Raw genomic sequence first — 27,112 nt, 5'->3', positions numbered from 1 at the left:
AAGGAATGAGCAACAGAAGGAGAAGACAAGCCAGCAAATGGCTCCTGCGCCCCTGGGTTTTGAGGCTGCTCTACTGGCTCTAGGTCTCAGAGAGCTCTTCCGCTGGGTTATGCACACAATTATGCACCACATCGCGACGTTTCTGGAAACAAGTGTCCACGGATGGGACGGTGGTTCCATAGATTATCAGGAAGCAACAACCGCAAGACAGTACACAAACTGATGAAAGGTGGATGGGAAACCTGAAGGCCTCAGAAGCTTAAGGGATACATCAACTGAGCTCAACATGTCACTGTCACAGGATCCTGAAGATTCACACAAACTGGAAATGATTATGCAGACTCGGAGAGGCAGAGAGGACCAGGGTCTCACCCCTCACACAGAACTCGGAGAGGCGGAGAGAACCAAGGCTTCCCGCCTCACACAGAATGCTCCGAACAGAACGACAGTCCCATCACCCCGAAACTGAGTCCCATCACCCCGAAACTGGGGCTGGGGATGTGCAGGGAGGCACTGCTCATGGAAACAGGGTTCTTTTTTGGGGGTAACGAAAATGTTCTGCAGTCAGATAGTGGCCATGGTTGCACAAGTTCATGAATGTACTAAAAGTCACTCAATTGCACAGTTTAAAAGAGTAAATGTTATTCAAATTGTTTCTCAAGAAAGCTGTTATTTAAAATAAAACACAAAACAAACTGTCAGAAAGCAAAGAAATGGAAACATTGCATATTTGAAGATATTAAAGAATTATTGGGCCAGGCATGGTGGCTCACAGCTGTAATCCCAGCATTTCAGGAGGCTGAGGCATGGAGATTGCTTGAGCCCAGGAGTTCAAGACCAGCCTGGGTAACATAGTGAGATCCTGTCTCCACAAATAAAATAATATGAAATAACTTAAAAATTTAAAAATATGAAAAAAATTGTTGCCTTTTCACATATGATATTCATACAAGTTTTTTTGTTTGTTTGTTTTTTGTTTTTGTCTGTGTGTTTGTTTTTACAGCTATGATATCCCAAACTCACTTCAAAGCAAATTGGTTTGGGAAAATGGGTAAGATGGCTATGAATTATGTCAGTGCTGAAACTGACTGATGGGTGCCCATTTCTTCCCCCTATTCAATAGGTCTCCTTATTTTTGTAAATATTTGAAATTTTCCATGAGAAATGGTTTTTAAATGCGGGTGAGATGAGGGGATGCTAGCAGCCGTTGAGCTCCACACTTCTGTTTTCTAGACTAAGAGTCAAAGTGTGGGGCCCGGGGGGAGCCCTGCACCTCTGGCCAATGTGGGGCCCCTGCTGGCATAGCACCTGCTTGTTCCAGAGGTCGCTTCGAGATATGACCATATCCAGGGGAAAAAAGAGGTCCTCCTTTCCTGTCTCTTTTCATCAGTGAAGGAATCTTTTCCGGAACACCGAACTGACTTCCCATGCATCTCAGGGCTCAGCATCATATCACGCACTCAGGCAGGTGCAGCTGCATCTGACTCTGGGCTGCTGGCAGCCCACCCAGACTGGGTCTGTTGGTGCCCCCACACCTCACTGACGGGTCCCTAGAGCCCTGTGGCCCCAGAAGCAGGCCCCATGGCCTGTCAGCCTGCCTGACACGGCTCCCTCCTCACATCCTGAGAGCATGGCTCAACCTGCCCTGAGAACATGCCCAGGTCCAGACTCCAGACCCCACTGCAGCTTCGGGGTCACTGATTCAAGAGGTGTCCACAATGTTGGCCCGTTGTCCACAAGAGGCTGACTAGGAGGGGACTAGAGAGACACCCATGCAAAATTGGAATTGCAGGAGGACAGCAAGAGTTTTCAAGCCCACCACATCCTGGTAGAGGGGATTTTTGCTTTGCAGGCAGCAGTCCAGGAACGGCCAAGTGCATTCCAGCCTTGTGAGGTGCACTGTCAATGCTGAGATGATCCTGTGGGCCAGGGGAGATTTCACCGAAGCTTAATGGAGCTCTGGAAGCAGGCTGTAAGGGGCAACATCAGACCTAAAAACAAATCAGAGCCACACACAAACAAGCGGAAAATGAGGATCCCGGGGGCAGTGAAGCCAGAAAGATGGACATTGATTTCCTGCTGGGCACAGGCTTCAGGGATCCACAGCCAATAAAGAGATCTCACTCCACTATCTGACAATAATGCTTCACTCTTCCTCGCCATCCATGACTCACAATATTGAACCAAGTTACCATGAATTACAGGGGGAAGAAGAGCTTAAAACGATTATCAAACTGAACACATTCTATTTCTGGGTTTCCTATTAAAACACCGCTCCTGTATAACCTGTCTCCGCTCTTCACAGTGTGTTTGGCTGTGGATAAAGGTTTCTGCCTCCTCTCTGGGCTTCTGTCTCACAGTGGCTGCAGGGAGACATTTCAGCAAAATGCAAGTGTTCAAACTACCAGTTCAATGCTTTTCAAAATATTTAGCCCAAAGAAAATCAGTCTATCTGCCCAGTTCTCAAAAACCTGTTAAGAATTAAAGAGAAAAGCAACAAGCTTTTCCCAATTTTGGCCAGGGGGCGGGGGGCTCTCCTAAATTATGAAGACTAGAGGATCCAAAATGAGATGCCTCCTCTGCCAAGTAGCTGATGCCCCAACCCCAGAGTTAGAGCTCCTGGTGGTTGAAGGGCTTCCTTTCCACCCTGAGCACGATGGAAACCACTCCACCTCCCCCTGCCCCACAGATATGTGTCCAGGGACCCTGAGCGTCAGTGCCTTGGTGAGGAAGGCTGGGGAGGTCTAAGGCCGTGTAGAACCTGGAGTACCTGATTAGGCTGGGAGCCTAAGGCCAGATGGAGTGCCCACAGGCACATCAGAGACACACAAGTCCCCTTCCACACAGCCCAGCCCAAGGGGCTGCAGTCTAGGTGCTGAGCCTGCTGCTCCAGGGGCCTGTGGCTCACCCAGAACTTCAGATTGCCTGCAAAGCAGCGTCTTCACCAGCTTCATCTCTAGCATTCTCCTCGTGACAGAATGTCCTGCAGGAAGGATCCCAGGCAGCTCCTTCACCTTGTGGCAAGTCCGCCCTGTCTGGAAAGGGAACAGAGTGCTCTGAGCGGTGCTCATCGATTGAGACAGGGACTCCCTGGCCACTGGAGGCTGGGCCCTGCACCACAGTTGCACAAGAAGCAAGGCTGTCCCAAGCCTGAGGTTTTCTTTACATGAGGAGCACAGAGATCCATCTCAGCCCTCAAGGCCCAGGCAGGCACTAGGAATAATTCCCAAAGACAACGTCCCCATGCGCATGGGGAGCCCGTTTCACAGATGAAGAAAGTTGAACAAATCCTCAGGCACAAGACTTTCGGACGTGGAGCTAGCCTCTTCGGACCTGGAGTGGAAGCACGTGCAAATTGTGTGACAGTGTCCAGTGTCCAGGGTGCCAGGGATGCCCGGCCTTTACCAAGGAAGCAGCCAGCCTCCACGGGCCTATGTGGACCTTCTCCGCAAGGAAAGGCAGGAAGTGCTCTGGACGCCGGCTGCCAGCTGAGGCTCCAGCACAAACAGGATTGCCTCCTCCAAGGAGTTCCCATGGCAGGAGTGCCTTCTCCAAGGGGTCCCCATGGCCCAAAACCCGAAGCCCAGCACACAGCACAGGCATCTGGGCATGTGTGTCTCTGGGAGCATGTGCGCTTTTGTGCCCAGGAAGTCAAGTGTCATCCACTTCACCCCACCAACATCCATGGTGACGTTATCACCATTATCCCATTGCATGACATGTGAAAGAACACGGAATAAACCTGCTTGGAAAACTCACCACAATTTACTACGCTAGGACACCTTTACAAGATTGTTCTTGCCCCAACCAGAGTTCCGACTGCCACCTTCCTATATAAATTTAACGTACAGTGAAACATGCTGAGTGAGCCATCTCGGAGGCCCGCACGAGGCTGGGAACCCTTAGCCGCACGTGGCTGCAGGTACCCCACCTTGCCATGGCACCTACTCTCCCGGGGTGGGCAGGGCACCCGTGGCCATTCATGAACTCTCACTGTGTCCGTGGCTCCACCAGCTGCTCCCCACCCTTGCAGCCAAAAGTCCAGGAATCCTCTCTGATATCTCCTTTCAAGCCCCGCACCCAACCATTCGCCAAATCCACTCAGTCCCTCCTCCGACTCCTGGGCCCATCTCCACCACAGCTGCCTCAGGTCAGCCCTGCCGCACCGCAAAGCACAGACTCTACTGCAATGCAGAGCCCAAATGCAGAGCAGCTCCTGTGCATCCCCAGCCACTCCTCGCTCACTAAGAGAGTAGAGGGGCGGTGGCCCAGCACACAGCGTTTCCACCCAGCTCCACAAAGGGCTTCTGCTCTAGGGTCCAAGGAGGCTGCTCTGGTTTGCACCCCTTCCCAGCCAGCCGGCAGGTAGAAGCAGGGGCAGCAGGTTCCTATACGGGGTCTTTAATTGGCATTGTGTGTTTTGTCCTTACATTACATTTTCTCTTTAAGGTTGTGTTTCTGTCTAGTAGCTTTTTCTATGTTGAAAATTATATGACAGTGTGTAATCACGTAATACACGATTATAGTATATAATTATATAATTTACTATTATATTACAGTATAATCACCTAAAATGCAATTATATTATGAAACTGACTTGCAAAGGAATCATTGCATCAGTCAGTAGGACAGACCGTGTGGCTGTGACAAACAATCTCTACCTCTCAGTGGCTGAAAACTGCAGCTGCTCCTGCTCTCAGATGTGTCGGCCCAGGTCCCGGGGCTCCGGTTCACACCAGCTCATTCAGGGAGCTCATCTGCCAGTCTCCACTGTCTGAAATGCTCTGGTTTGCCATGGAAGGTGGAAGGGGAAGGGGATTCTCACTGGTCTTCAAGGCTTCTTTACAGCTGACACACACGTCACCTCTGTTCACATCTCGTTGGCCAGAGGAGCTCCAAGGTGCAGGGAAGTGCAGTCCCAGTCAGTGCTTAGAGCAGGAGACCTTGAACGCAGTGAGCAGCACGGCCTGCCACCATGTCACCACAGGTCCCTGGCCACACCACAAGGGGAACCAGCTGGGACCAAGAAACAGAGAGAAACCACCAGGAAGGGCCCAGCTGTGCCCACCGTGGGAACTCTGCCCGAGCCCTGCATCTGTGTCCTCGGTTTTCCCACAGCACTTCGTGCCTCGCGTAATCTCCTGTCTTTGTTTCACGGTGAGACAGACAGGCTTTCTGGGTGGCCTGTGATCGCTGCCTCTCAACATTCACCTCTTGATGATCCCCTCCCTGCAACTTGCTTGTGATGAACAGAATATGACAAAGCTAACCAGCTACACATAAACACGTTTGTGTGGTTATGTTACATAAGACTGGAGAGCCCGTCTGGAGTCTGTCCCCTGCCAGCTGCAAGGGACCCAGCAGCCATGCTCAGCCTTACAAAGCCCAGCACTGGGGGAGGCCTCTGGGAGCTGAGCACACCCACAGCCAACAGCCAGCAAGAGGCTGAAGCTGTCAGCCCTGCAACTGCAAGGGGATGGACGCTGCTGACAACACACGAGCCGGAAAGGGAGGTGCATTAGTCCGTTTTCACATTGCTGATAAAGACATACCTGAGACTGGGAAATTTACAAAAGAAAGAGGTTTATTGGACTTAACAGTTCCATGTGGCTGGGGAAACCTCATGATCATGGCAGAAGGTAAAAGGCACATCTCACATGGTGGTGGCAAGAGAGAGAATGAGAGAAAAGCGAAGTCCTCAGATCTCCTGAGACATATCCACTACCATAAGAAGAGTATGGGGGAAACCGCCCCCATGACTCAATTATCTCCCACTGTGTCCCTCCCAGAACATGTGGGAATTATGGGGGTATATTCAAGATAAGATTTGGGTGGGGCCGCAGAGGTAAATCATATCATTCCGCCCCTCACCACTCCCAAATCTCATGTCCTCACATTTCAAAACCACTCATGCCTTCCCAACAGTCCCCCAAAGTCTTAACTCATTTCAGTATTAACTCAGAGGTCCAAAGTCTCATCTGAGACAAGGCAAGTCCCTTCCACCTATGAACCTGCAAAATCAAGAACAAGTTAGTTACTTCCTAGATACAACGGGGGTTACAGGCATTGGGTAAATACAGCCATTCCAAATGGGAAAAATGGGCCAAAACAAAGGGACTACAGGCCCCTTGCAAGTCCAAAAGCCAGTAGGGCAGTCAAATCTTAAAGTTCCAAAATAATCTCCTTTGACTCCATATCTCACATCCAGGTCATGCTGATGCAAGAGGTGAGTTCCCATGGTCTTGGGCAGCTCCACCCCTGTGGCTTTGCAGGGTACAGGCTGCAGGAATTTGTATAAGTAACAAAGCAGCCTCCCTCCCGGCTACTTTGATGGGCTGGCGTTGAGTGTTTGTGGCTTTTCCGGGTGCACAGTGCAAGCTCTCAGTGGATCTACCACTCTGGGGTCTGGAGGCCTGTGGCTTTCTTCCCACAGCTCCACTAGGCAGTGCCACAGTGGGAACTCTGTGTGGGGGCTCTGGCCCTACATTTCCCTTCTGCACTGCCCTAGCAGAGTTTCTCCAGGAGGGCCCCACCTGCAACAAACTTCTGCCTGGGCATCCAGGTGTTTCCATACATCTTCTGAAATCTAGACAGAGGTTCTCAAACCCCATTTCCTGACTTCTGTGCACCCACAGGCTCAACACCACATGGAAGCTGCCAAGGCTTGAGGATTGCATCCTCTTAAGTCACAGCCCACAGTCTACTTTGGCCCCTTTCAGCCATGGCTGGGGTGGCTGGGACACAGGACACCAAGTCCCTAAGCCGCACACAGCACAGAGACCCTGGGCATGGCCCACAGAACCATTTTCTTCTAGGCCTCCAGGCCTGTGATGGGAGAGGCTGCCATGAAGTCCTCTGACATGCCCTGGAGGCATTTTCCCCATTGTCTTGGGGATTAACATTTGGTTCCTAGTTACTTATGCAAACTTCGGCAGCCTGCTTGAATTTCTCCTCAGAAAATGGGTTTTTCTTTTTCTATCACATAGTCAAGCTGCGTATTTTCTAAACTGTTATGCTCTGTTTCCCTTGTGGAAAACAGTGTGGCAATTCCTCAGTGATCTAGAACTAGAAATACCATTTGACCCAGCAATCCTATTACTGGGTATATACCCAAAGAATTATAAATCATGCTACTATAAAGACATTTTTTGCAGCACTGTTCACAATAGCAAAGACTTGGAACCAACCCAAATGCCCATGAATGACAGACTGGATAAAGAAAATGTGGCACATATACACCATGGAATACTATGCAGCCATAAAAAGGATGAGTTCATGTCCTTTGCAGGTACATGGATGATGCTGGAAACTATCATTCTCAAGAAACTATCATAAGGACAGAACACCAAACACTGCATTTTCTCACTCATAAGTAGGAGTTGAACAATGAGAACACATGGACACAGGGAGGGGAACATCACACACTGGGGTCTGTTGGGGGATGGGGAGCTAGGCAAGGGATAGCATTAGGAGAAATATCTAATGTAGATGACAGGTTGATGGGTGCAGCAAACCACCATGGCATGTGTATACCTATGTAACAAATCTGTACGTTCTGCACATGTACCCCAGAACTTAAAGTATATTTTTTAAAAAATACAGAAAAGTTAAAAAAAAAAAAAACTGAACACCTTTAACAGCACCCAAGTCCCATCTTGAATGCTTTGCTGCTTAGAAATTTCTTCCATCAGATACCCTAAGTCATCTCTCTCAAGTTCAAAGTTCCACAGATCTCTAGGGCAGGGGCAAAATGCCACCCGTCTCTTCGCTAAAACATAACAAGAGTCACCTTTGCTCCAGTTCCCAACAAGTTCCTTATCTCCATCTGACACCACCTCATTCTGGGCCTTATTGTCCATATCGCTATCAGGCTTTTGGCCAAAGTCACTCAACAATTCTCTAGGAGGTTCCAAACTTTCCCACATATTCCTGTCTTCTTCTGAGCCCTCCAAACTGTTCCAGTCTCTGCCTATTACCCAGTTCCAAAGTCACTTCCACATTTTCATGTATCTTTTCATCAGCGCCCCACTCTACTGGTACCAATTTACTATATTAGTCCATTTTCATACTGCTGATAAAGACATACCCGAGACTGGGCAATTTACAAAAGGAAGGTTTATNTCTCTTCGCTAAAACATAACAAGAGTCACCTTTGCTCCAGTTCCCAACAAGTTCCTTATCTCCATCTGACACCACCTCATTCTGGGCCTTATTGTCCATATCGCTATCAGGCTTTTGGCCAAAGTCACTCAACAATTCTCTAGGAGGTTCCAAACTTTCCCACATATTCCTGTCTTCTTCTGAGCCCTCCAAACTGTTCCAGTCTCTGCCTATTACCCAGTTCCAAAGTCACTTCCACATTTTCATGTATCTTTTCATCAGCGCCCCACTCTACTGGTACCAATTTACTATATTAGTCCATTTTCATACTGCTGATAAAGACATACCCGAGACTGGGCAATTTACAAAAGGAAGGTTTATTCAACTTACAGTTCCACGTGGCTGGGGAGGTCTCACAATCATGGTGGAAGGTGAAAGGCACATCTCACATGGCAGCAGCAAGACAGAGAATGAGAGCCAAGCAGAACCATCAGATCTCCTGAGACTTGTTCACTACCACGAGAGTAGTATGGGGGAAACACCCCCATGATTCAATTATCTCCCACCAGGTCCCTCCCACAACATGTAGGAATTATCGGAGTACAATTCAAAATGAGATCTGGGTGGGGACACAGAGTCAAACCATATCAGGAGCCCTTCCCCTGTCAAGCTCCCAGCTGAGAGCCCAGCCCTGGCTAATGTGGCGATTGCTGCCTTAGAGGCATGAGGGGAGGATCAAGCAAAGCCATGCCTGCATCCCTGACCCACAAAAATCAGATGTGTAATGTGTGCTCTTCTCAGCCAAGCTTCTTGTAATACTGTCATGCAGCAATAGACAACCAATGCACCACCCAGAAGTGGTCTGCTGCTGTAACAAATCCCAGAGCTACGGGAGTGGCTTTGGGAGCTAGCAGCAGGCAGAAGCCAGAAAAGGTTGAGGCCCAGGATGGAGAAAGCCAGAAGAACCTCAAGCAGAATGTAGACAAAAATGCAGACGTGGGCATGCCGCAGGAATGGGGAGCGTGGTGCTGGGATCCTCACGGGGTGGCAGCTGCAGCACCTCCTGCAATGATGCAGGAAGCAGCATCACAGGTGACTTCTGAGATGTGAAAGGCGCCACGTGGTTCCTCCTGCTGCTTCTGGTGAAATGCCAGAGGGGAGGGCAAAACAGAGCCAGGACTGGCAACAGAACACGTTCAGTGCCCCCAGATGGCAAAAGACTCAAGCTCAGAGATGACTTTAAAGCATCGTCAGGAAACATCATCTGGTGAAAAAGGCAAGGTGCAGCTAAGAAGACCTCAGAAACAGCCAAGGTCAGAGAATTTTGGTCACACAAAGCGTCTGTTGTTTCTCAGCCATCTCAGCAGGAGGTTAAGACAGAAGGCTCATCTCAGAAAGACCTGCAGTATGTATGTAATCTAATGGAGTGAACCCCAGCGAAAGCCACAGAAGTGGCGCAGACTTCTCCAGAAAGTAATTTCAGCAAAAATCCCACCAGCTTGTGCAGGGATGGACAGAATCTAGAGAACAGACCGGGTGGAGAGCACGGGGCTCAGGACATCATGCAGGACACAGGTGGCTGTGCCGATGCTATGTGTGGTGAGGCTGGATAGCTGTGCAGCCATAGACAACTGGTGCCAGGCATCACCCGTTCATCCAGTCGCTGAGTTGCTCAGCCCATTCACTCGCTCATGGTGCTGATAGTGTTATGTGTCTCTCTTGAGAGCCCATGAGTTCCTGCTTCCTGTCCCTTCGTCGATGTATCCAAGAGGCAGTGGGAGTGCCCAGGACATGCACGCACTCCATAGACACCTGTTGAATGAACAGTCTCGGGCTCCCATCCATGACTCCCGAGAGTCTCTGCCTTAAGGAGGTGTGGCTGCTTCCTTCTTTCTTGGTCTCATTTCCTGGAGATGCCACATACGCTTCTTCCCTCGTGCGATGGTCACTAAGAGCCCACTTAGTGGGTGGTGCAGGGCACTGTCCCAGGGAAATGCAACACACAGCCCTCAGGGAGCATTCATTCCAGCGGAGGAGGGAGGCGAGGACAGCCAATCAACCATGCAGCATGTCGGCCAGAGATAAAACAGAAAGGAAGGAAGGAGAAAAGCATGCTGGGCCTCACTACCCACAGGGCTGTGCAGGGCATGCCAGGAACCTGGAAGCCCTCAGGAAGTCAGGGACAAAGGGAGTTCAAGCCAAAAAAAATGGACTCTGCCCCAGAGGTGTCATCACAGGGGATCTCTCTGTTCTGAGTTGAATTGTGTCCCCCAAAAAACTCATGTGTTGAAGTCCTAACCCCATTTCATCAGAATGAGACCTTATTTGGAGACAAGGTCACTGCAGATGTCATCCGTTAGGATGGGGTCCTACTGCAGAAGAACGGGCCTCAATCCAAGATGACCGGGGTCCTTATGAAATAGGGAAGTGTGGTCACAGAGATGCACGCAGGGGGAACGCCCTGCGACGACGCAGGCAGGGGCTGGGGCGATGCACCCACTAGGAACTCCACAGTCTGCCGGCAGCCACCATGGCAGAAGTGAGGCTGGAACCGAGGCTCTGTCCCAGCCTTAGACTCAGAGGCACCAGCCCTCCCCACACCTGGATCTCAGACCTCTGGCCACCAGGCCTGGGAGACCATGAGGCTCTGTTGCTGAAGTCTCCAGTTGTGATTCTTCGTTGTGACAGCCCTAGGACTCTCCTACAACGTCCTAGCAGGAAAGGGAAGAGGCATGCCCACTTCACAGAGCCCTGAGCCTCCAGGTCTGGTCCTGAAGCTGCTCCCGACCAACTGGTAAAATTACAGTTTCTCCTCCGAAGCTTTCATATCACGGACAATAAGAGCTTCTCTTTCTGTCATTTTCAAACAGTCAATGAAAAGGTTGCTAAGCATATAAGCAATTTTAACTGATTCATTGATCTGAATACTTTTAAAGTAAGACAGTAAGTATGTCTGCCACACTTTGAAGTCAGGCTCTGCGCTCCTTCTCCTCCCTCAGGGTTATTTTGTAGCCATTAACAATGTGTTCCTTTTATCTGGGGCCTTCAATTAATTGAATGTCAAAAAATACTCTGAAATTTTTTTATATAAAAATCAGCTAACTCCTGGAGGACATTCGTGCAAGATTTACTGCCACGGTAATTAAATGCTGGGTGCATTACACTGGTCACTGCAGGCGCACTGCCACCACCAGCACCGAGGTTTAACTTCAGGATTTGGAATGCTCCCCAGATGACTGTGAGACCAGGGAAAACGCTTTAATTTTTAGGACTGTCTTTGGGTCGCTGGCGCATGTTCCTGGATGAGCCCTTAAAGGCAGCACGCCCATGCTCAAAGGGCAGCCAGGTGCAGACAGAGGCCATCTCCTCACCACAAATGACAAAACGTGGTGCATTGACCTGCACTCCTGTTCCCTCACTTCCTGTCTCTTTCCCGGCATCACGGAAGTGGAGGTGAGTTTCATGGACCCCCCGCAAAGCCCTGCTGGGGAGTATAGGGAAGAGGTCACAATGCCTTGCCGTGGCAGGACAGGACTAGTATCAGAGAACTCGGCCTGAGGGCGGTACCCAGACCTGTGTTCCTGGGGCTGACGGAGGTCACCCTAAGGAGGGCTCTGCCTCTTCTTCTCGCCTATTTACGTACTGACCCATGAAGACGCTGCGTGGTGTCTTGTCACCTTCTATTTATTAAAGTACATTTTGCATCCAAATACTAGAGAATCATTCATGTCAGTAAGAGCCCTCAGGAAGCAGTGATGCTGTTTCTCATTTCTGCTGTTTCTCATACATTCTCATTTCCGCAATGTATCCTCCCTGCAAATTCCAGGCAGGAGACCCCACGAGCTCCCAGGTTTCAGGGCCTCTCCTGCATATATAGTTCGGTATTTTTGAGGTTCCTACCACATATAGCAATACGCAAATAGTAACTGCATTTAAGATACACTTTTACATTTCTTCTCTACCTACTGAAGATTTTCTTAATGCTACCTCAAATAATTCAAAACAATATTCAAGTCCCTTGGCAGTCGTGCATACTGCTGCCTTTTCCCGCAATTTAGAATAACTTAATCTCATGTGGATGTCTCTTCTAGCCGGGGCTCTCATGATGTGAGGTTGTGCCAGGTAAACATTTCAAATTAGAATATACAGACTACAGACATTGCTGGAACTAACAGCCTTTCGCTTTTAATAATGAGGTCTTCTTAAAATGTGCTGCTGCATTTCAGTATTATGGACACAGTTTCGTCATCCTGAAATGAGGAAAAACAAATAACTTTCCAACTTTTGCTCCATTGGCCTCATTCCAGCCTCAGGAGGACAGGACAGCAGGAGAAAGAGAGTGAAAGGGGCTCTAGCTTCCACTCCTGGCTAGCCACTGGTGGCCACTCTGGAGCAGCCACGTGCACCACTGATCCTGGGCCACACAGCGCTGTGTCCACCCAGACGCCACTGTGCTTGGGAAAGAAACTCACTGTGTCTGCCCTTGTGCCGTACAAGGGAGGCTGCCCCTGTAGCGCTGGCTGGGACCCAAGGCTGGGGACCCCCTGAAGCAGCCAGGAGCTCAGGAAGCTTCTGGAGATGAAAGACACTGTAGTGCATGCCACACCCCTAGGGAGCTGCGCCCTGCAAACATTGCCCTTCTGCTACGTCAGGAATAGCCTTCCAAGGACAAGAGCATCTCTGGGAACCAGTGCCCAGGGATGCTTTGGGGACCATCATCACTTCAGACAGGTTTCCTAGGCCTCCTCCTTGGCCTGAGGAAGGGCCTCCCTCCCCTCCAGGGTCTCTGGAAAGGGTGGAGAGGACGAGGTTGTGGGGCCCTGGATGACAACAGGCACCGGGGGCCACATTAGGACCAGGCCTCAGGACAATCCAGCCTGGTATTCTCCACCCCAGATGCCTATGCATGTTACAGCACCATCCAGGTAAGGAGGTGGAGGCAGCAGCATGGCCAAGCCCTGGGGGCACAAAGACTTCTATTTCAGATTGCACTCTGGGGGCCCTGCCAGCAGGAAGAACAAAAGAGGGATTGAAAGAGGATCCACGGGGGAAGCGGGATACGGAGCAGAGGCCAGGCACAGCTGGCCCTGGAGGACACTCCCCTGCAGGGGTGGCCCAGGCTGCAGACAGGCTTTCTGGATTGCTTGCTTGCTTGGAGGCCCCAGACAGATGTTCCCTGCCAGGCCACCTGGCCAAGACCTGGGAATTTCCATGCTTTCCTCAGAGCGCCAGCCCAGGAGGGCCTGGAAACGCAGCAGAGGGGTGGGAGCAGCTCCCCTGCCCACAAGGTCAAGGGCTGAGGGGCAGAGGGCAGCTGCTGATGCCCACGGTCCCTTGAGTCAGGAAATCAGGGTAAGGACAGGCCTGGCAGTGTGCAGAGGACCTGTGCTGAGGATGGAGCACCATGGTGGAGGAAGACACAGGTGGCCCTGCCCTCCAGGGAAGGGGACAAAGTCATTCATGAAGCCTCACTATGGGTGGGAGGCGAGGTTGTTTCAGAGGACGCCTGACAGTCTCTGAGCTATGAAGATCCTAGCAGTGGAGCCCTTGCTGGCGGGCCGTGACCCTGAGCTCCTCATCTGTGGGCCTCAGGGTCTCTCAGCCACTGTTGCTGCTGTTGAAGAGGCCACAGCACCTATGAAAGGAGTTCACTGCGTGAAGTCAGGTTGGGAAGGCACATACTCTTTGCTTACACTGAGCCTTAACAAGAACGTAAGTCCACACGAGCTTGCAGGCAGTCCTGATGCACTGTCCCTGTTGGTCCCGAAGGCCTGCCAAGATCACCCGTGCGGCACGGAGGGGCCTCCTCTCCCTGCTGGGGTGCAGCCTGCTGGGCCTCAACTTCCTTCTGGTTGGAATCGAAGACGCTCTCCCCACTTCCCAAGGAGGATGATTCCATATGACATGGAGCGCACTCCCGCTTCTGCCCATCTGTCCCGCAAGCTTTGAAGCAAGCTGGGGGGAAGAGACCTAGAACCAGAGCCCCCTTCCCTGTGGCCGGGTCCGCCCATGGGCTGCACTGGCCACTCACATGCACGGTCCACGCCATGCCTCACAGCCCACTCCACCTCCCCGCTGTCAGAGCAGGCCAGAGACCAAAGCCTCATCCTTCCCAGGGGAGCCCCTGGATCTCTGGATGAAGCACCTGAGCTGGATGCTCTGAGCCCTCTTCTTTCCCCGTGGAAGCCCCACGGGTGGAGGAAAAGAAGGATGAGCTAGGCTTGCAGACAAGGACGGTTCCCTGTACAATGCGGAGGCAAGCAGATGCCTGTTCCCTTTCCCGCAGCTGCAGAGAGGGCTGAAGAAAACAATGCAAATAACTTTTTCAGAGATTGTCCAAGTCAACAAATCTCAAATGTCATCTCATGACCACAGATGACAAGAAACAAGTTCATGGTTCTTTGAAGTAAAAATGATGGGGGAGGAGGGTAGAATAAAGGGAGAAAGTAAATATATGTGAGGATTGCCCCAAATACCCCATGGCACTGCCCAAAAGGACATCCTCCAGGTAGGAGTGAGGCTGCCCCGTCCCGCACATTGCCACTAATGGGGGCAGCATGGGAACCAGGAGGGTCATCTGCAGGCCCGACCTGGCCAGTGCCTGGGAGAGTGGCCCTAGTTCCTTCATCCCCCAGGAGCCCTGCGGCTGCATCATCCTCCAGTCCCTTCTGGCTCTGACCTGGGCAGCTTGTCACCTGCTGCTCCAGCTTCCCTTCGGGGCCTGTCTTGACCTCTGCAGAGCAGCAGCTCTGTGGATGACAAACAGACCTGTGCCCCGCTGCGGGGTCGGGGGAGCGCGGGCAGGGTAGGGGGCTCCCAGCTCCCCGAGGGAGGGGCAGGGCGAGTGGCACTCAGGCCCACCTTCCCTGACTGGGTCCCGGCCTCAGGCTGCAGAAGCAGAAGACTGTCCAGCCCCAGCCTGACCCCAGGCCAGAGGTCCAGCCCCCATGCCCTCCCCCAACCCTGGCGACTGGGACCAGGCTCCCCACCAGGGCATGCCCCTCCTCAACCCGGGCAAGTCACAGACTCATGGGCCCCCAGGCGGCTTATCACTGTGGTCCATTCACGCCCACTTGTCGGGGTCCTGGTGCCCGCACCTAGGCTCCGCCCCTGCCACCTCCTGCTGTTCTGAAAGTGAGCCAGGTAGGGACTAGTGTGGGCACCAGGAGAGAACCCAGAACTGCGCCGCTTAGCACAGAGGGGTTGGGGGGAGGGGCGGGGGAGAAAGGCAGGACCTGAGCTCCCCGCAGCCAATTCCGAGGGTGGCTCAGGCCGGAGCAGCAGCCTCGCCCTCCACAGGCCCTGGGGGGGTGGGGGAGGGGGGAAATACTAAGACCTCGGAGGGACTCAGGGAAACCAGGCCGACGACAAGCGTGGCCATTTCCGGGCGCGGCTCTTCGCGCCGGGTACAAGCGTCCCTGGGTGGGGCAGCCCAAACGCGGAGAGGGTCCCCGTGGGCCGAGGGCCCGAGGCCGCAGCGAGCTTAGCGTTTGGCCAAATCTGGCTCGCGCGCCTTCCCACTGTCCTGTTAGGGCTGAGTGACCTCTCGGAGCCCTGCGTCCCCGCCCAAACAGCGCCCAGCGCCACTGCTGGCACCCGGGGTGCCCTCACCCCAGCTCCTGCACCCGGTGCGCCGCGCGCCGGCCGGACGGAGGGGAAAGTTGGCAAGAGCGCGGACCCCGCGGGAGAAAGCGTTAATGGGCGGCCGGGTGGGAGCAGCGCGCTCGCTCGCCCACGTCACGCCGGTGCGGGCTCGGCTGACGACCGCGGCGCCTGGGGACGCCGGCGCGCTCCGCTCGCCAGGTGCTCCGCCTGGAAATGTCTCCATTAGTTGTCGCCGGCTCCCCGCTGGAGCGCGCGCACCGAGCTTCCGCACGGAGCCCTCGCGGGCTGCCGGGAGTGGCCCAGCGCCACCGCAGGTAGGTGAGGTCCCCGCTCCCGCCCCCGCCCCGGGGTTTCCGAGACCCCTCCCCTCTTCGAGAGGGAGCTCCGCGCGGCCGCCGAGGGCGCGGGGCTGTGCGGCGCTGCGGGTTTACTCCGGTGCGTCCCGTGCTGCGCTCTGCTCTGCTCCCCGCGGCCCTGGCAGCCACACGGCGCGGGCCGGAGCTTCCCCAGCTCAGGTAGGGAGTGGGCTCCGCACAAACTTTGCGAGGATTGCTCTTGCGCTGGAGGGGACAAAGTTTGCTACCCGCCGGTGGGCTCTCCAGAGGCCGCTGCGTTTGCCGCAAGTTTCGGGAAACAGGATGCGCGGGCCGGCGCGGGGCGGGGGATGAGGGGCTCGGAGTGGCCAGGTCTGAGTCCTGGACGCCCCTACTGCGCTCCCTCCAGCCTCAGGCAGTGCCCAGGGAGCAAGCGGCGGGGGCGCAGGGGGAGAGCGGAGGGAGAGGGCTGCGGGCTCCAGTGGAGGGCGGTTGGGAATCCAGAGATTCAAAGCTTGTGCCTGTGGCTCCTACTCCTACCACTGGCTTCGAGGGGGTCTCGGGATGGGCCGTGAAGAAACGACCTGCCAACCTCGAGGTTCGCCAATGCGGCGTCAGCGACCGTGGGGCCTCTCAGCCCCACACCCCACCCGGGTGTCCCGAGCAGTGAGCAGGCACAGGCGTCCCCAAGGTTTCTGGCCCCAGGTCTCAGAAAGGCCCTTGCCCGGTGCCCCGGGCTCCCGGCTTCGCCTTTGGCTGGTGTCAACTCCTCTGGGATGGAAGGAGCTCCCTCCGGACGAGCTCTTGTTGCGGGGAACTGGTGGCCCCTAGGGTAACTCCTGAAGCACCAGGGCTAGGCTGGCCGAGGAAGAGCCAGGGCCCGGCCTGTCTCCCCGGAGGCCTTCCATGGTTGCGACAGCCAACAGTAACCCCGTCAAAATAGGTGGCCCGCCTGTGCTTCGCGTTAGGGGCTGACCATCCCCCGCCTCCCCTGCGGCCTGCTCCAGCCCTGGTCCTCCGCTGCTTTGGAGCGCTCCAGGCCAGCGGGAGCACCTCACCTCCCTGAAGCTGAGCTGGTGCTGTGTAGGCCGGGAGCCGGGTGACTTCTGGCCCACCTGCACACGGGTGTATTTAGTACCGGGGGTCCCTAGAGGGAGGAAGGCTCAGCACTCCGGGTCTATGCAAACGCGTTCAGCTGATACCTGAGATGCTGACAGTCCTATTGCTGGTGAAAGGGACATTGGGTGCCTCCGCTCCAGGCTTGGCCTTTTGGTAAAGGCACTTAAACAGTATTCCAGTATTATCTATGGGAGAAGGGTGGCCCAGTGAGAATCCCCAGTTTGGGCAGGCGGGCCTAGGCCAGGCTACAGGGTTTCAGCGAGATGTCCCGGTGGTGGCCTGCAGGAGACAGGCTGGACTGACCCTGTGTCCCGGAATGAGTGGTGGGGCCTGGGTGAGGCTGCGCAGGTCAGGAGGCCTCCTGGGCAGTTGCGAGCTTCCTGAGGCAGGGTGACTGTGACTGGGCCCAGACCCCAGGCTCTGGGGCCTGCTGGCGGGCGGTAAGTGGAGCGTGGGTGTGCAGCGGGCTGGGAAAGTCGATTCAGAGGCCAGGTTTCTGGGTCAGGGAGAAAGGGTCGCCCGCTGGTGGGGACTAGAGCGTCGATTTATGCACACAGGCTTGAAAGGCAAAAGAGAACAGGAGAAGTTGGCGGTGGTGCTCAAAAGAAGCCCCCGAAAACCCTCCCGCACGGGCCCCCACGGACTGGCTGCACTGGGAAGTGGAGGCTGCTTCTCCCAGACTCTGCTCAGAAGATGAATGGCGCCTGTTCTGGGGCTTCGGCTCCGCTTGAGCCCCGCCTGGTCTGGAAGGAAGGAAATGCACCAGCCTCAGGTCTGGGTGGGCTGAGCCATTCCACTAGAGCCCAGAGGTGCTGGGCGTAGGTGGCTGGGCCCGGGGGCCTTGGCTCTCCTCTTCAGCCGGCTGAGCGCTCACACTCGCCGAGGCCAGGTCCCCGGGAATGGGTGACGAGTAGGTGGAAAAGACAAGCCGCCGCTGAATGCCTCCCCTCTGGGGGTCTGGACTCCCCTTCGGAGCCCTTGGCCCGTCTGGGTTCGCGCCCTTCCTTCAGCCGGGCCTCATTACCTGGAGAGAGCGAGTTGTTTGTAAACAATAAATAATGGGAAGTAGGAGGATGCTCCGGGAGAAGCCAGAAAACTGGAAGGAGTGAGGAGGAGCGAGGGTGGGAGAGGGGAGGAAGGAGGGTGGGGGAGGGGAGGAGCTGGAGGAGAGGGAAAGGGGTTGAGAGATTCATTTCTAGCGAGAAGCCCCGGTGGCTAGTTTCTTATTATTTACAGGAAGGTGATATTAGCGATTCAGGTGAGAAAGAAATAAACACGGTCTGCCGCGAAATCAATACAGAATTCAGAAACAATTATTAATGTCATTTGACTCGTGTTCTTTATATATTTCTCGCGGCTACCGACGCTAAACTGTCTGAATAATTTGCATGGAGCGGCTATTCATTATTTCCGATGGTTTCCCTCTGCAAGCAGCTCGGACCTGGCCCGCTCCGGTCCAACGCGATCGGAGAACTCGTATTTTCGTCTGTAAATTAAAGCAATTACGCAGCAGATATTATATGATGTGTACTGTGGTCTCCAGATAGTCATCAATCACCTTCAACGGAGCTGTCAAAAGAGCGGGCAGATTTCGTTTCTGGGAGGCAGGCTTGCAGCTGGGGAGAGGGCGAGGACGTCATCATTAATTAGAGGGTGACCCTGGGGCGATTCACAGGTCTGAACCCAGGAATCTTTCTGAGCAAGTCTGCACAACGCTGCCCTGCACGGCTTCCTTCCCAACTTACCACGGGAGGCCGGCCCAGGGGGCGAGGGCAACAGGGGCGAGCGCAGGTCCCGCAGGGCTGTGGCACAGAAGGCGGGAGCCGGTTGCCGCCTGCTCACTGGCCTCTGCTTTAAATTTGGGCAAGGTCCCAGGGAGGGCACTGGCTGGGGGAGTCCTGGGGCGGACGCTGGGTCCCCTCTCCCGATTGCTCCGTGCGCCCCAGGCAGAAAGCTGGGCAAAACGGACGGGGTAGGGCGCCTCGGCCAGGCACCCAACGCCCCCTCCCTCGCAGCCAGCCCTGCGGGGCGCCGGGAGGGGCGAGCGTAGCGGGAGGGGCCGGGGCCTGGGTTGAGGAACCTGCTCTTCCGAGCGTGCAGGGCCGCCCGGCAGTCCCCGGCTTAGCCGCGAGGGGCAGGGGGAGGCCGGCGGAGCGCGGCGGGCGGAAAGGGGATGGGGGGAGGAAAGTCGAGGAGGCGAGGCGGGGGCGGTGGGCTGAGCGGGGAACTTAAACGATCCGGGTGGAGAGGATGGGGCGTTCTCCGCGACACTTGGCTGTCCAGAGGTGCGAAGCCGGTGGGCGCGCGCCCGGGGCGGCCCTACAGCCCTCGGGCCACCAGTCTCAGGGTGTCGGGCTCTGACTAAGGCCCCGAAGCCCCACGCACCTGAGGGCATTTTGACCGGCTCTTGCGGGCTCTCTTGCGGCCGCAGTGGGTTCTGAAAGTCCATTCCGGCGTAGGGTGGAAACCGAAGGAGGCGTTGCAGATTCCCGATTAAACAATAGTGACGAGACGCGCGGGGCGCCTGCGTGCCCCTTCCTGCCACTCGGAGCAGAGCGCACCAGCGAAAGGCCGGGCCGGCCGCCTGCGCAGCGCCGGGCTAATTTTAACTGTTGATTACATCTTCAGCGTGTCCTTTCATAGGTCTCATTTGTAATTGAGACGAATGATTACAGTGGGGCAGGAAGGAGCAGCTGCTCATTAATTAATTTCTAATTAAAAGTGCCTCTCGTTCTCGGGTGACTAAAGAGAAACGCCGTTCGCTGGGCGATATTGACTCGGATGGAATTCATTTGCTAACGCCCCGAGGAATGGCCCCTCCGTCCACCGCGCGGCCGGGACTGTCCCGGCCCCTTCCGGCCTGAGCCGCCGGCGAGTGACCGGCCAGTCTGCGGCCAGGCCGGGCTGCGCGAGGTGGGGCTGACGTCAGAGCCTCCGCCGCTTCAAGCCGCGTACATCTGACTTGACGGGTTCGCGCGACTCGTTTTTTTTTTTTTTTTTTCTTTTCCGTAAAATATGTATTTCTGTCGCCGCTGCGAGGCCACTCGGTCCCAGAGCCCCCTCGAGCCTCCGGAATGTGAAGTTAAAAGAATCGCTGCTGCCACCGCGGCTCACTTTGTTACCCGGTTAGGAAAGTTTGCGAAGCGTAGGGATGGACTAACCAGCTCTCCTGCTTCGCCCTCCCAGCACCTAAAAGCCTGCAGCCCCGGAGCAGTGGCCGCGCCACGCCGGCCCCAGCGCGCAGAACCCTGCAGGCCCCGCCCGTCCGCCCCGGGGCGCGCCCGCCATGTCCTACCCGCAGTTTGGATACCCCTACTCCTCGGCTCCCCAGGTAAGCGGAGCCCCGCCCCGCCCAGGCCCTCGCAGGTGCCTGCAGGGCAGATGCGGCGCGGGCGGAGGCGGGGCGGGGGGAGGGTGTTCGACCTACGACTGCCTGCGGCTTCCGAGCTAGCAAGGCCTGGGTCGCGCGCCCCTCACGCCCAACCCCTGCTCCCCAAACCCCCGGGGGAAGGCCGAGGCGCTAAGAAGATCCGACGGGCCAGGCCCGGGTTCCCTGATGTTTGACCCACAAGGCTCAGGCTGTGCCCCAGGGGAGTCCTAGGACCCCAAGGAGCCCTTGGGGAAGGAGGCTTGGCGAGCAAATGGCGTCAGAGGACTTGGAAATCCTCCCGGGAAGTGTCGGTGCTCGGCTGGGCCCCACGTGGTGGAGAAGGCCAGACGCGCGCAAGCTCGTGAAAAGGGGCCTGGTGTGGCCTACAGGAGGCCGCTGGGGACTCAGGGCACGCCCTCGTGGGCGGTGCACGGGATTGTCAAGGCCCAGGGCCCCAGCCTGCAGCCCGGTTTCCCGCCCTTCCTCGCGGCCTCTCTCTGCAGTTCTTGATGGCCACCAACTCTCTGAGCACGTGCTGCGAGTCCAGCGGCCGCACGCTGGCAGACTCCGGGCCCGCCGCCTCGGCCCAAGCGCCGGTCTACTGCCCGGTCTACGAGAGCCGGCTGCTGGCCACCGCGCGCCACGAGCTCAACTCGGCTGCGGCGCTGGGCGTCTACGGGGGTCCCTATGGAGGATCGCAGGGCTATGGCAACTACGTGACCTACGGCTCAGAGGCGTCCGCCTTCTACTCGCTGGTAAGGGGGGCATCCCTAGCCCTTGCCCTGCCCCTGGCCCTCGATTTGCCAAGCCCACTTTTCCCCCAGTAGGCGCACCAGTCCGGTCCCCGGACTGTCACAGCGGGGAGGCGCTCACCTTGGCTCCCTTCAACTTTGCGCCTCCCAGCCGGGACCCTCAGAACCCCACTCCCACCCACTGGGACGGGATGACCCGGCAGGTGGCCACTGCGTTTCTTGTTTTTGGTTCCCTGCTAAATCCTCCTCAGCTGGCAGATTCAGTCTGCGTGTGTTCCCCGCTTCTTCCCTCCTGGTAGATTTCCCTCCCTCATTCCACGACCCCATTCTCCTCTTCCCGCCTCCTTCAGGCTCCTGGCCTCCCTCTTCCTGTCCTCCCAGCCCCTCTCTGACTCACTCCTCCTATTTCCCTCTTCCTCCCTCTCCCCTGCTTTCGCCCCCCTCCTCATTCCTCCCCCTCCTTGCTCCTCCCCATCCTTGCTCCTCCCCCACCCTTGCTCCTCCCATTTCTCTCCTCCTTCCTCCCCTCCTGGCTTCCATCCCCTCCCTCAGCAGTCCCTCCCCTTTCCCCACCCCTTTTCCTCCCCTTGAGTACCTCCCCAGGGCACCCCAGCCCTTTCAACCCCACTCCTTCTCCCAGCTGCCCCTATTGCCGGCCCCAGTCCTTCTCCCTTCCCTCCACCTTCCTTCTACTCCACACCCCGGCTCCGCCCCTCCTCCCCCTCCCCCCACACTGCTTCGGCAACTCAGAACGTCCCCACTTCACGTTTGGGAGATCAGATTTTAAAGCGAGGGGGAAATCAGCTCCTTCCTGCCGGGGCATAGGGCTGCCCAGGAATCCGTGCCAAGCCTTTGGGAGTTGGGGAGCTCCTAGGAGAGAGGCTGGAGTGGGGTCGCCTCCCCAGAAACTGCGACCCCAGATCCTTGGCTCCTACAGAACAGCTTTGACTCCAAGGACGGTTCGGGATCTGCGCATGCGGGCCTGGCGCCAGCAGCCTACTACCCTTATGAGCCGGCTCTGGGCCAATACCCCTATGACAGGTGAGGAGCCACCCCTCCTAACCAGCGCTAGCCCCAGGGGCCCTCTGCATTGTCAGCCACCAACTCCCCTCCACCATCACGCCCCCTTTCTGGAAGGCAGGAGGCAGGAAGAGAGACACTCCTAGGTCAGGCCTGACCTGACTCTGGTCTATCAGGTCCAGCCTCCTGTGGAACCTGCTCCTGCACAGCCATGATTAAAATGCTCTCCAGTCTCCCCTGTCCCCCACGTTGTTGGGCCCCAGAAGTCCTCGATGTGCGGCAGCTTTCAGGGAAGTGGAATCTGGAAGGCCTAGTTCACGGGGCAGCCTGCTCTGCAAACTCTGGGCACCTTCTTCCGAGTGTGCACACTGCCCCTACAGTGGGAACAGCGGGGAGCCCCTGGTGGCCCTCCTGGCTCTCCTGGCCCACTTTTGAACAGCATGCCCCACCTTCCTCGATGCAACCATTACAAATTTATCCAAAGAAAGTACACTTAGGCCCCTTGGGCGCTTTCTCCTCCTGAGCAGCAATGACCCTTCCTGCCACAGGTGTTACATATCAGGGTGTGGGCTCACATGTCTATACCTTTTTATGGTTTGGGGATCAAAGGGGTAGGTGGTCATCCCTATAAAGGAATTGGCCTGGACCTCTCTGGCTTCGGAAGGAGTCCAGGCTCCCTGTAAGTTTAGTCAAATATAATATTTGCCCTTTGGCCACAGAAGACAAGTGCCAGCGGGCAGCAGCACCCGGTTGGGGCTTGGGCCCTACCTAGGCCTTATGACCATGACCACAACCCCGACGGGGAAGCAAAGCCTATCCTGGCGTGCCCCTGGCCAACCCCCTCCCCTATGCCTGCGATGCCCGGGGCCCAGAGGGCCCAGCCTGAGCCCATTGCAGAGCCTGTCTCCAGGTATGGAACCATGGACAGCGGCACGCGGCGCAAGAACGCCACGCGAGAGACCACCAGCACGCTCAAGGCCTGGCTGCAGGAGCACCGCAAGAACCCCTACCCCACCAAGGGCGAGAAGATCATGCTGGCCATCATCACCAAGATGACCCTCACGCAGGTCTCCACCTGGTTCGCCAACGCGCGCCGTCGCCTCAAGAAGGAGAACAAGATGACGTGGCCGCCGCGGAACAAGTGCGCAGACGAGAAGCGGCCCTACACGGAGGGCGAGGAGGAGGAAGGGGGCGAGGAGGAGGCGCGGGAGGAGCCCCTAAAGAACTCCAAGAACGCAGGTGGGTTGGGAGGTTGTCTCTGGGGGCTGAGGCCCTAGGGTGCAGGCTGGGGCCTTCCTTTGCTTTCTCTGCAGTTCTAGGACGTCTTGGGGGTCCCAAACGCTGAGCCCCATGCCAAGGAGGTCACCATGCAAACTGGTTCCGACTCAGACTACCAAAGTGTGGACTGTGGTGGTGACCCCTGAGCATTTAAAGGAACTCAAATCACCTTTGAAAATATTAGGCCGGGTGTGGTGGCTCACGCCTGTAATCCCTGGACTTTGGGAGGCAGAGGCGGGTGGATCACGAGGTCAGGAGATCGAGACCACCCTGGCTAACATGGTGAAACCTCATCTCTACTAAAAATACAAAAAATTAGCCTGGAGTGGTGGCGGGCTCCTGTCGTCCCAGCTACTCCAGAGGTTGAGGCAGGAGAATGGCGTGAACCCTGGAGGCGGAGCTTGCAGTGAGCCGAGATAGCGCCACTGCACTCAAGCCTGGACTACAGCAAGACTCCGTCTCAAAAAAAAAAAAAAAAATTAGATGGCTCCCTCCCCCATTGGAGGCCCCTGTGTTGCCAGTTTATGGCCTCGTGGCCTCTGGAGGAAATGGGAGACTCGAAGAAAGGCCCCGAGTGCTTTTCCTAGCGTCGGGATCAGGCCTCATAATGGTGGACAGGGACAGGGGGTCTGATTCACCTGCCACCCCTCTCCCTCCACTGACCACGCATTCTCTCCCGCAGAGCCCGTGGGCAAAGAGGAGAAGGAGCTGGAGCTTAGTGACTTGGATGACTTCGACCCGCTGGAAGCAGATCCCCCGGGGTGCGACCTGAAGCCGCCCTTCCAGTCCCTGGACAGCGGTCTGGAGCGCGTCCCCGCCGCACCTGACGACCGGGTCAAGGAGGCCTCAGGCGCGCTCCGGATGCCTCTGGCCGCGGGTGGCCGAGCTGCTCTGGACGAGGACCTGGAGAGGGCCAGGAGCTGTCTCCGCAGCGCGGCGGCCGGGCCGGAGCCACTGCCGAGCGCAGAGGGCGGCCCACAGGTCTGCGAGGCCAAGCTGGGGTTTGGGCCGGCGGGGGCGTCGGCAGGCCTGGAGGCTAAGCCGCGCATCTGGTCCCTGGCCCACACAGCCACCGCCGCCGCCGCCACCGCCCTGAGTCAGACTGAGTTTCCGTCGTGCATGCTCAAGCGCCAGGGTCCCGCGGCCCCTGCGGCTGTGTCCTCCGCGTCCGCCACGTCCCCGTCTGTGGCCCCTGCCCGCTCTGGTGCCCTGGACAGGCACCAGGACTCCCCGGTAACCAGTCTCAGAAACTGGGTGGACGGGGTCTTCCACGACCCCATCCTCAGGCACAGCACTTTGAACCAGGCCTGGGCCACCGCCAAGGGCGCCCTCCTGGACCCCGGGCCTCTGGGACGCTCGCTGGGGGCGGGCGCGAACGTGCTGACTGCACCCCTGGCCCGCGCCTTTCCGCCTACCGCGCCCCAGGACGCCCCGGCTGCGGGCGCCTCCAGGGAGCTGCTCGCCCTGCCCAAGGCCGGCGGCAAACCCTTCTGCGCCTGAGGCGAGCGGGCCCGAGCCCAGGGGGGAAGCCGCGCTCAGGCGGACGGCGCCGACTCTTTTTTTACTGAGTTTCCAGAGGACAACTAGCGCGGCCACCGCGAAGCCGCCAATCTCCCGGAGAAGGAGTTTCTGAACTCGGACTCCTGGGAACATGGACAAGCCCAGGGCTTCCACGCCGGGGCCTCCACCGCCTGGGCCTGAGCCTGAGCCCGGCTGGGGCATTCTCAAATTTGGGACGCGGAAGGAGAGGCTTTCGGAGCAGAAGAGGCCAGCCACCCTGAAGCGTAAAGTTTACGTCAAAAGTTTACATGGAGAAGGCGGTTCCGTTCTGAAGCGTGGTCTGCTGTCCCCTGGGCGTGAGGCATGCGGTGTTGGTTGGGAGGCCTCCTGGGCCTGTCGGGCCTCCGATTTCATCCTCAGCACATAATGCTCACCAACAGCACTTGCACTGAGTTGACTCTTGCACACTCTTGACTCCATAATATGATGCTTTTTAAGATGTATGTTCACACCAATAATTGCCTGCTACAGAGGCTAATATAACAAAACCAATAAAACCGAGTGACGGTGTTTGTATTGCAAAATGAACACATTTAAAACCAGGGGAGTTGAGAATTCCCGAGGGAAAGCGATGCTAATCCGGGAGGGAAGGAGTGGGGAGCAGGAACTGACCCAGACTCCACTCCCCAAAAGCAGCTGGCTCAACCCAAGACTTCAAACCACTTTTAAAAGAACCGTGGTTGTAGAGTTTGACGGTTCTGCTGAGCTCCCTAATAGAAGTGGGTGTGAGACCCAAAAATCATACTTTCCATCACCCAGCTCCAGAAGTGTGAAAAAATAGAGATATCTTTGATTAGATTTTAAACTTTATAGATTCGCAGAACCGTGTCCTGGGGTGGGCGGGGGGCGTGGGAGCCCATCGTTGCTTTTCTCTGTTAGTGGCCTCTGCCCATCCTAAGCAGGAGTTTGGGCGGCCTCCACCCCTCTGCCGTCTCTGTCGCCTCCTAACCTCGGCTCTTCTCTTTGCAGGGACCCGCAGCTCCGCAATCAGCTCTGCTCCGAAAGCTGGCGAGCCGCGGCTCCGCGGGGGCAAATGCTAAGAGCTTCATAGGCCGCCGACTGGAGGCGGGACTGGGAGGAAGGGCCTCGGGGCAGGGCGGGAAGGGAGTGTGGAAGGAACCCGCGGAGCGATCCGGAGCTAGGGGTGCCCGGCCGAGCCGTGGCTACGCTCAGAAACCCCGGCTCCCCTCCCCATCTCCGCGGCGGCGGCGGCGGCGGCGGCTCCGCATCCCCAGCAGGCGCCTGGCCGACTTGAGGACTCTCCTCTCGCTCCCCACTCCCCGCCGCCAACCCTCCGCCCGAAGCCCTGCTGGGCTCATCAAAGGCCCAGGTGTCCCAAGGACTATGGGAGCGGCCCGGGGGCGGCGAGGAGGCGATCACAGGCCCTTGCCTGGGACAGGATAGCCGGATAGCCGGAGACCCCAGCCGGAGGCGCGGGACTGTCTTGCAGGCGGGCGGCCTTCGAGGGACTCACTAAGGCTGGGCTTTCCTCTAGGAGCCTGGGGCTGAACGGGCCTGGACTGCGGCCTCGTGGGGTCCTAACCCCGGGAAAGGCCCTGGAACGGGGGCCCCAGGGGCCTTACAGGAGCGCTGGAGAGAGTTCGCGCCTCCGAGGGAGAGGAACCGGGACCCCTGGGCCACCAAGGTCCCCCGCGTGGTGGGGCCTGCCCTGAACCCTGGCAGCAGGACCTGGACCGGGCCCTGAGGGGGAACCTCGGCCGCCGGACCCCGAGCCCCAGGCCCGCCCGGGCAGCCGCGCGTAATTGGATTGTATCCGGCCGCGCGCTGTCACCGTATTGACTTTCGCGCTCGAGATGATATTATCGAGGTTCGGAAGCTCGCCGCTGATGTGCCTGTCAAAAGGCTGCGGCGGGAGCCCCCGGCCTGGCGAGCGAGCATCAGCCAAGATAATTTGAAGTGAAATTTTCATTTTGACAGTAAACCCCTCAATTTCTAAAGGCTCCGCGCTCCGAGAGCTCGCTGGCAGGGGGAGG

At 56.7% G+C, this 27,112-nt stretch overlaps 1 protein-coding gene and 2 long non-coding RNA genes across 4 annotated transcripts; 1 reads left to right on the top strand and 2 right to left on the bottom strand.

The window, feature by feature from the left end:
• Nucleotides 1-540: 540 nt before the first annotated feature.
• LOC108522198 (uncharacterized) lies at nucleotides 541-15,750 on the bottom strand. Its single transcript, XR_001883404.1, has 4 exons — nucleotides 15,712-15,750; nucleotides 14,780-14,849; nucleotides 2,909-2,983; nucleotides 541-1,991 (listed from the first exon to the last, which is right to left on the bottom strand). It is a non-coding gene; the product is annotated as an uncharacterized LOC108522198 (long non-coding RNA).
• Nucleotides 15,738-25,615, top strand: IRX4 (iroquois homeobox 4). Of its 2 annotated transcripts, none has more exons than XM_017862237.1 (6): nucleotides 15,738-16,019; nucleotides 20,325-20,469; nucleotides 21,012-21,263; nucleotides 22,198-22,301; nucleotides 23,191-23,519; nucleotides 24,241-25,615. In XM_017862237.1, exons 2-6 carry the CDS (start codon nucleotides 20,425-20,427, stop codon nucleotides 25,056-25,058), a joined length of 1,548 nt encoding a protein of 515 aa, XP_017717726.1. In that variant the 5' UTR covers nucleotides 15,738-16,019; nucleotides 20,325-20,424; the 3' UTR covers nucleotides 25,059-25,615. The 2 variants fall into 2 exon arrangements, with proteins under 2 accessions (XP_017717726.1, XP_017717728.1); XM_017862239.1 differs by lacking the exon at nucleotides 15,738-16,019 and adding an exon at nucleotides 20,030-20,107.
• LOC108522191 (uncharacterized) lies at nucleotides 18,455-19,610 on the bottom strand. The gene is made up of 2 exons (XR_001883402.1): nucleotides 19,524-19,610; nucleotides 18,455-18,624 (listed from the first exon to the last, which is right to left on the bottom strand). It is a non-coding gene; the product is annotated as an uncharacterized LOC108522191 (long non-coding RNA).
• Nucleotides 25,616-27,112: the final 1,497 nt, after the last annotated feature.

Source organism: Rhinopithecus bieti, unplaced genomic scaffold (genome assembly GCF_001698545.2).
Source record: "Rhinopithecus bieti isolate Rb0 unplaced genomic scaffold, ASM169854v2 scaffold_2524, whole genome shotgun sequence".
NCBI lineage: Eukaryota > Metazoa > Chordata > Mammalia > Primates > Cercopithecidae > Rhinopithecus > Rhinopithecus bieti.
Note: the sequence above shows the minus strand (reverse complement) of the source record. Positions and strands in the feature narration are given on the sequence as shown.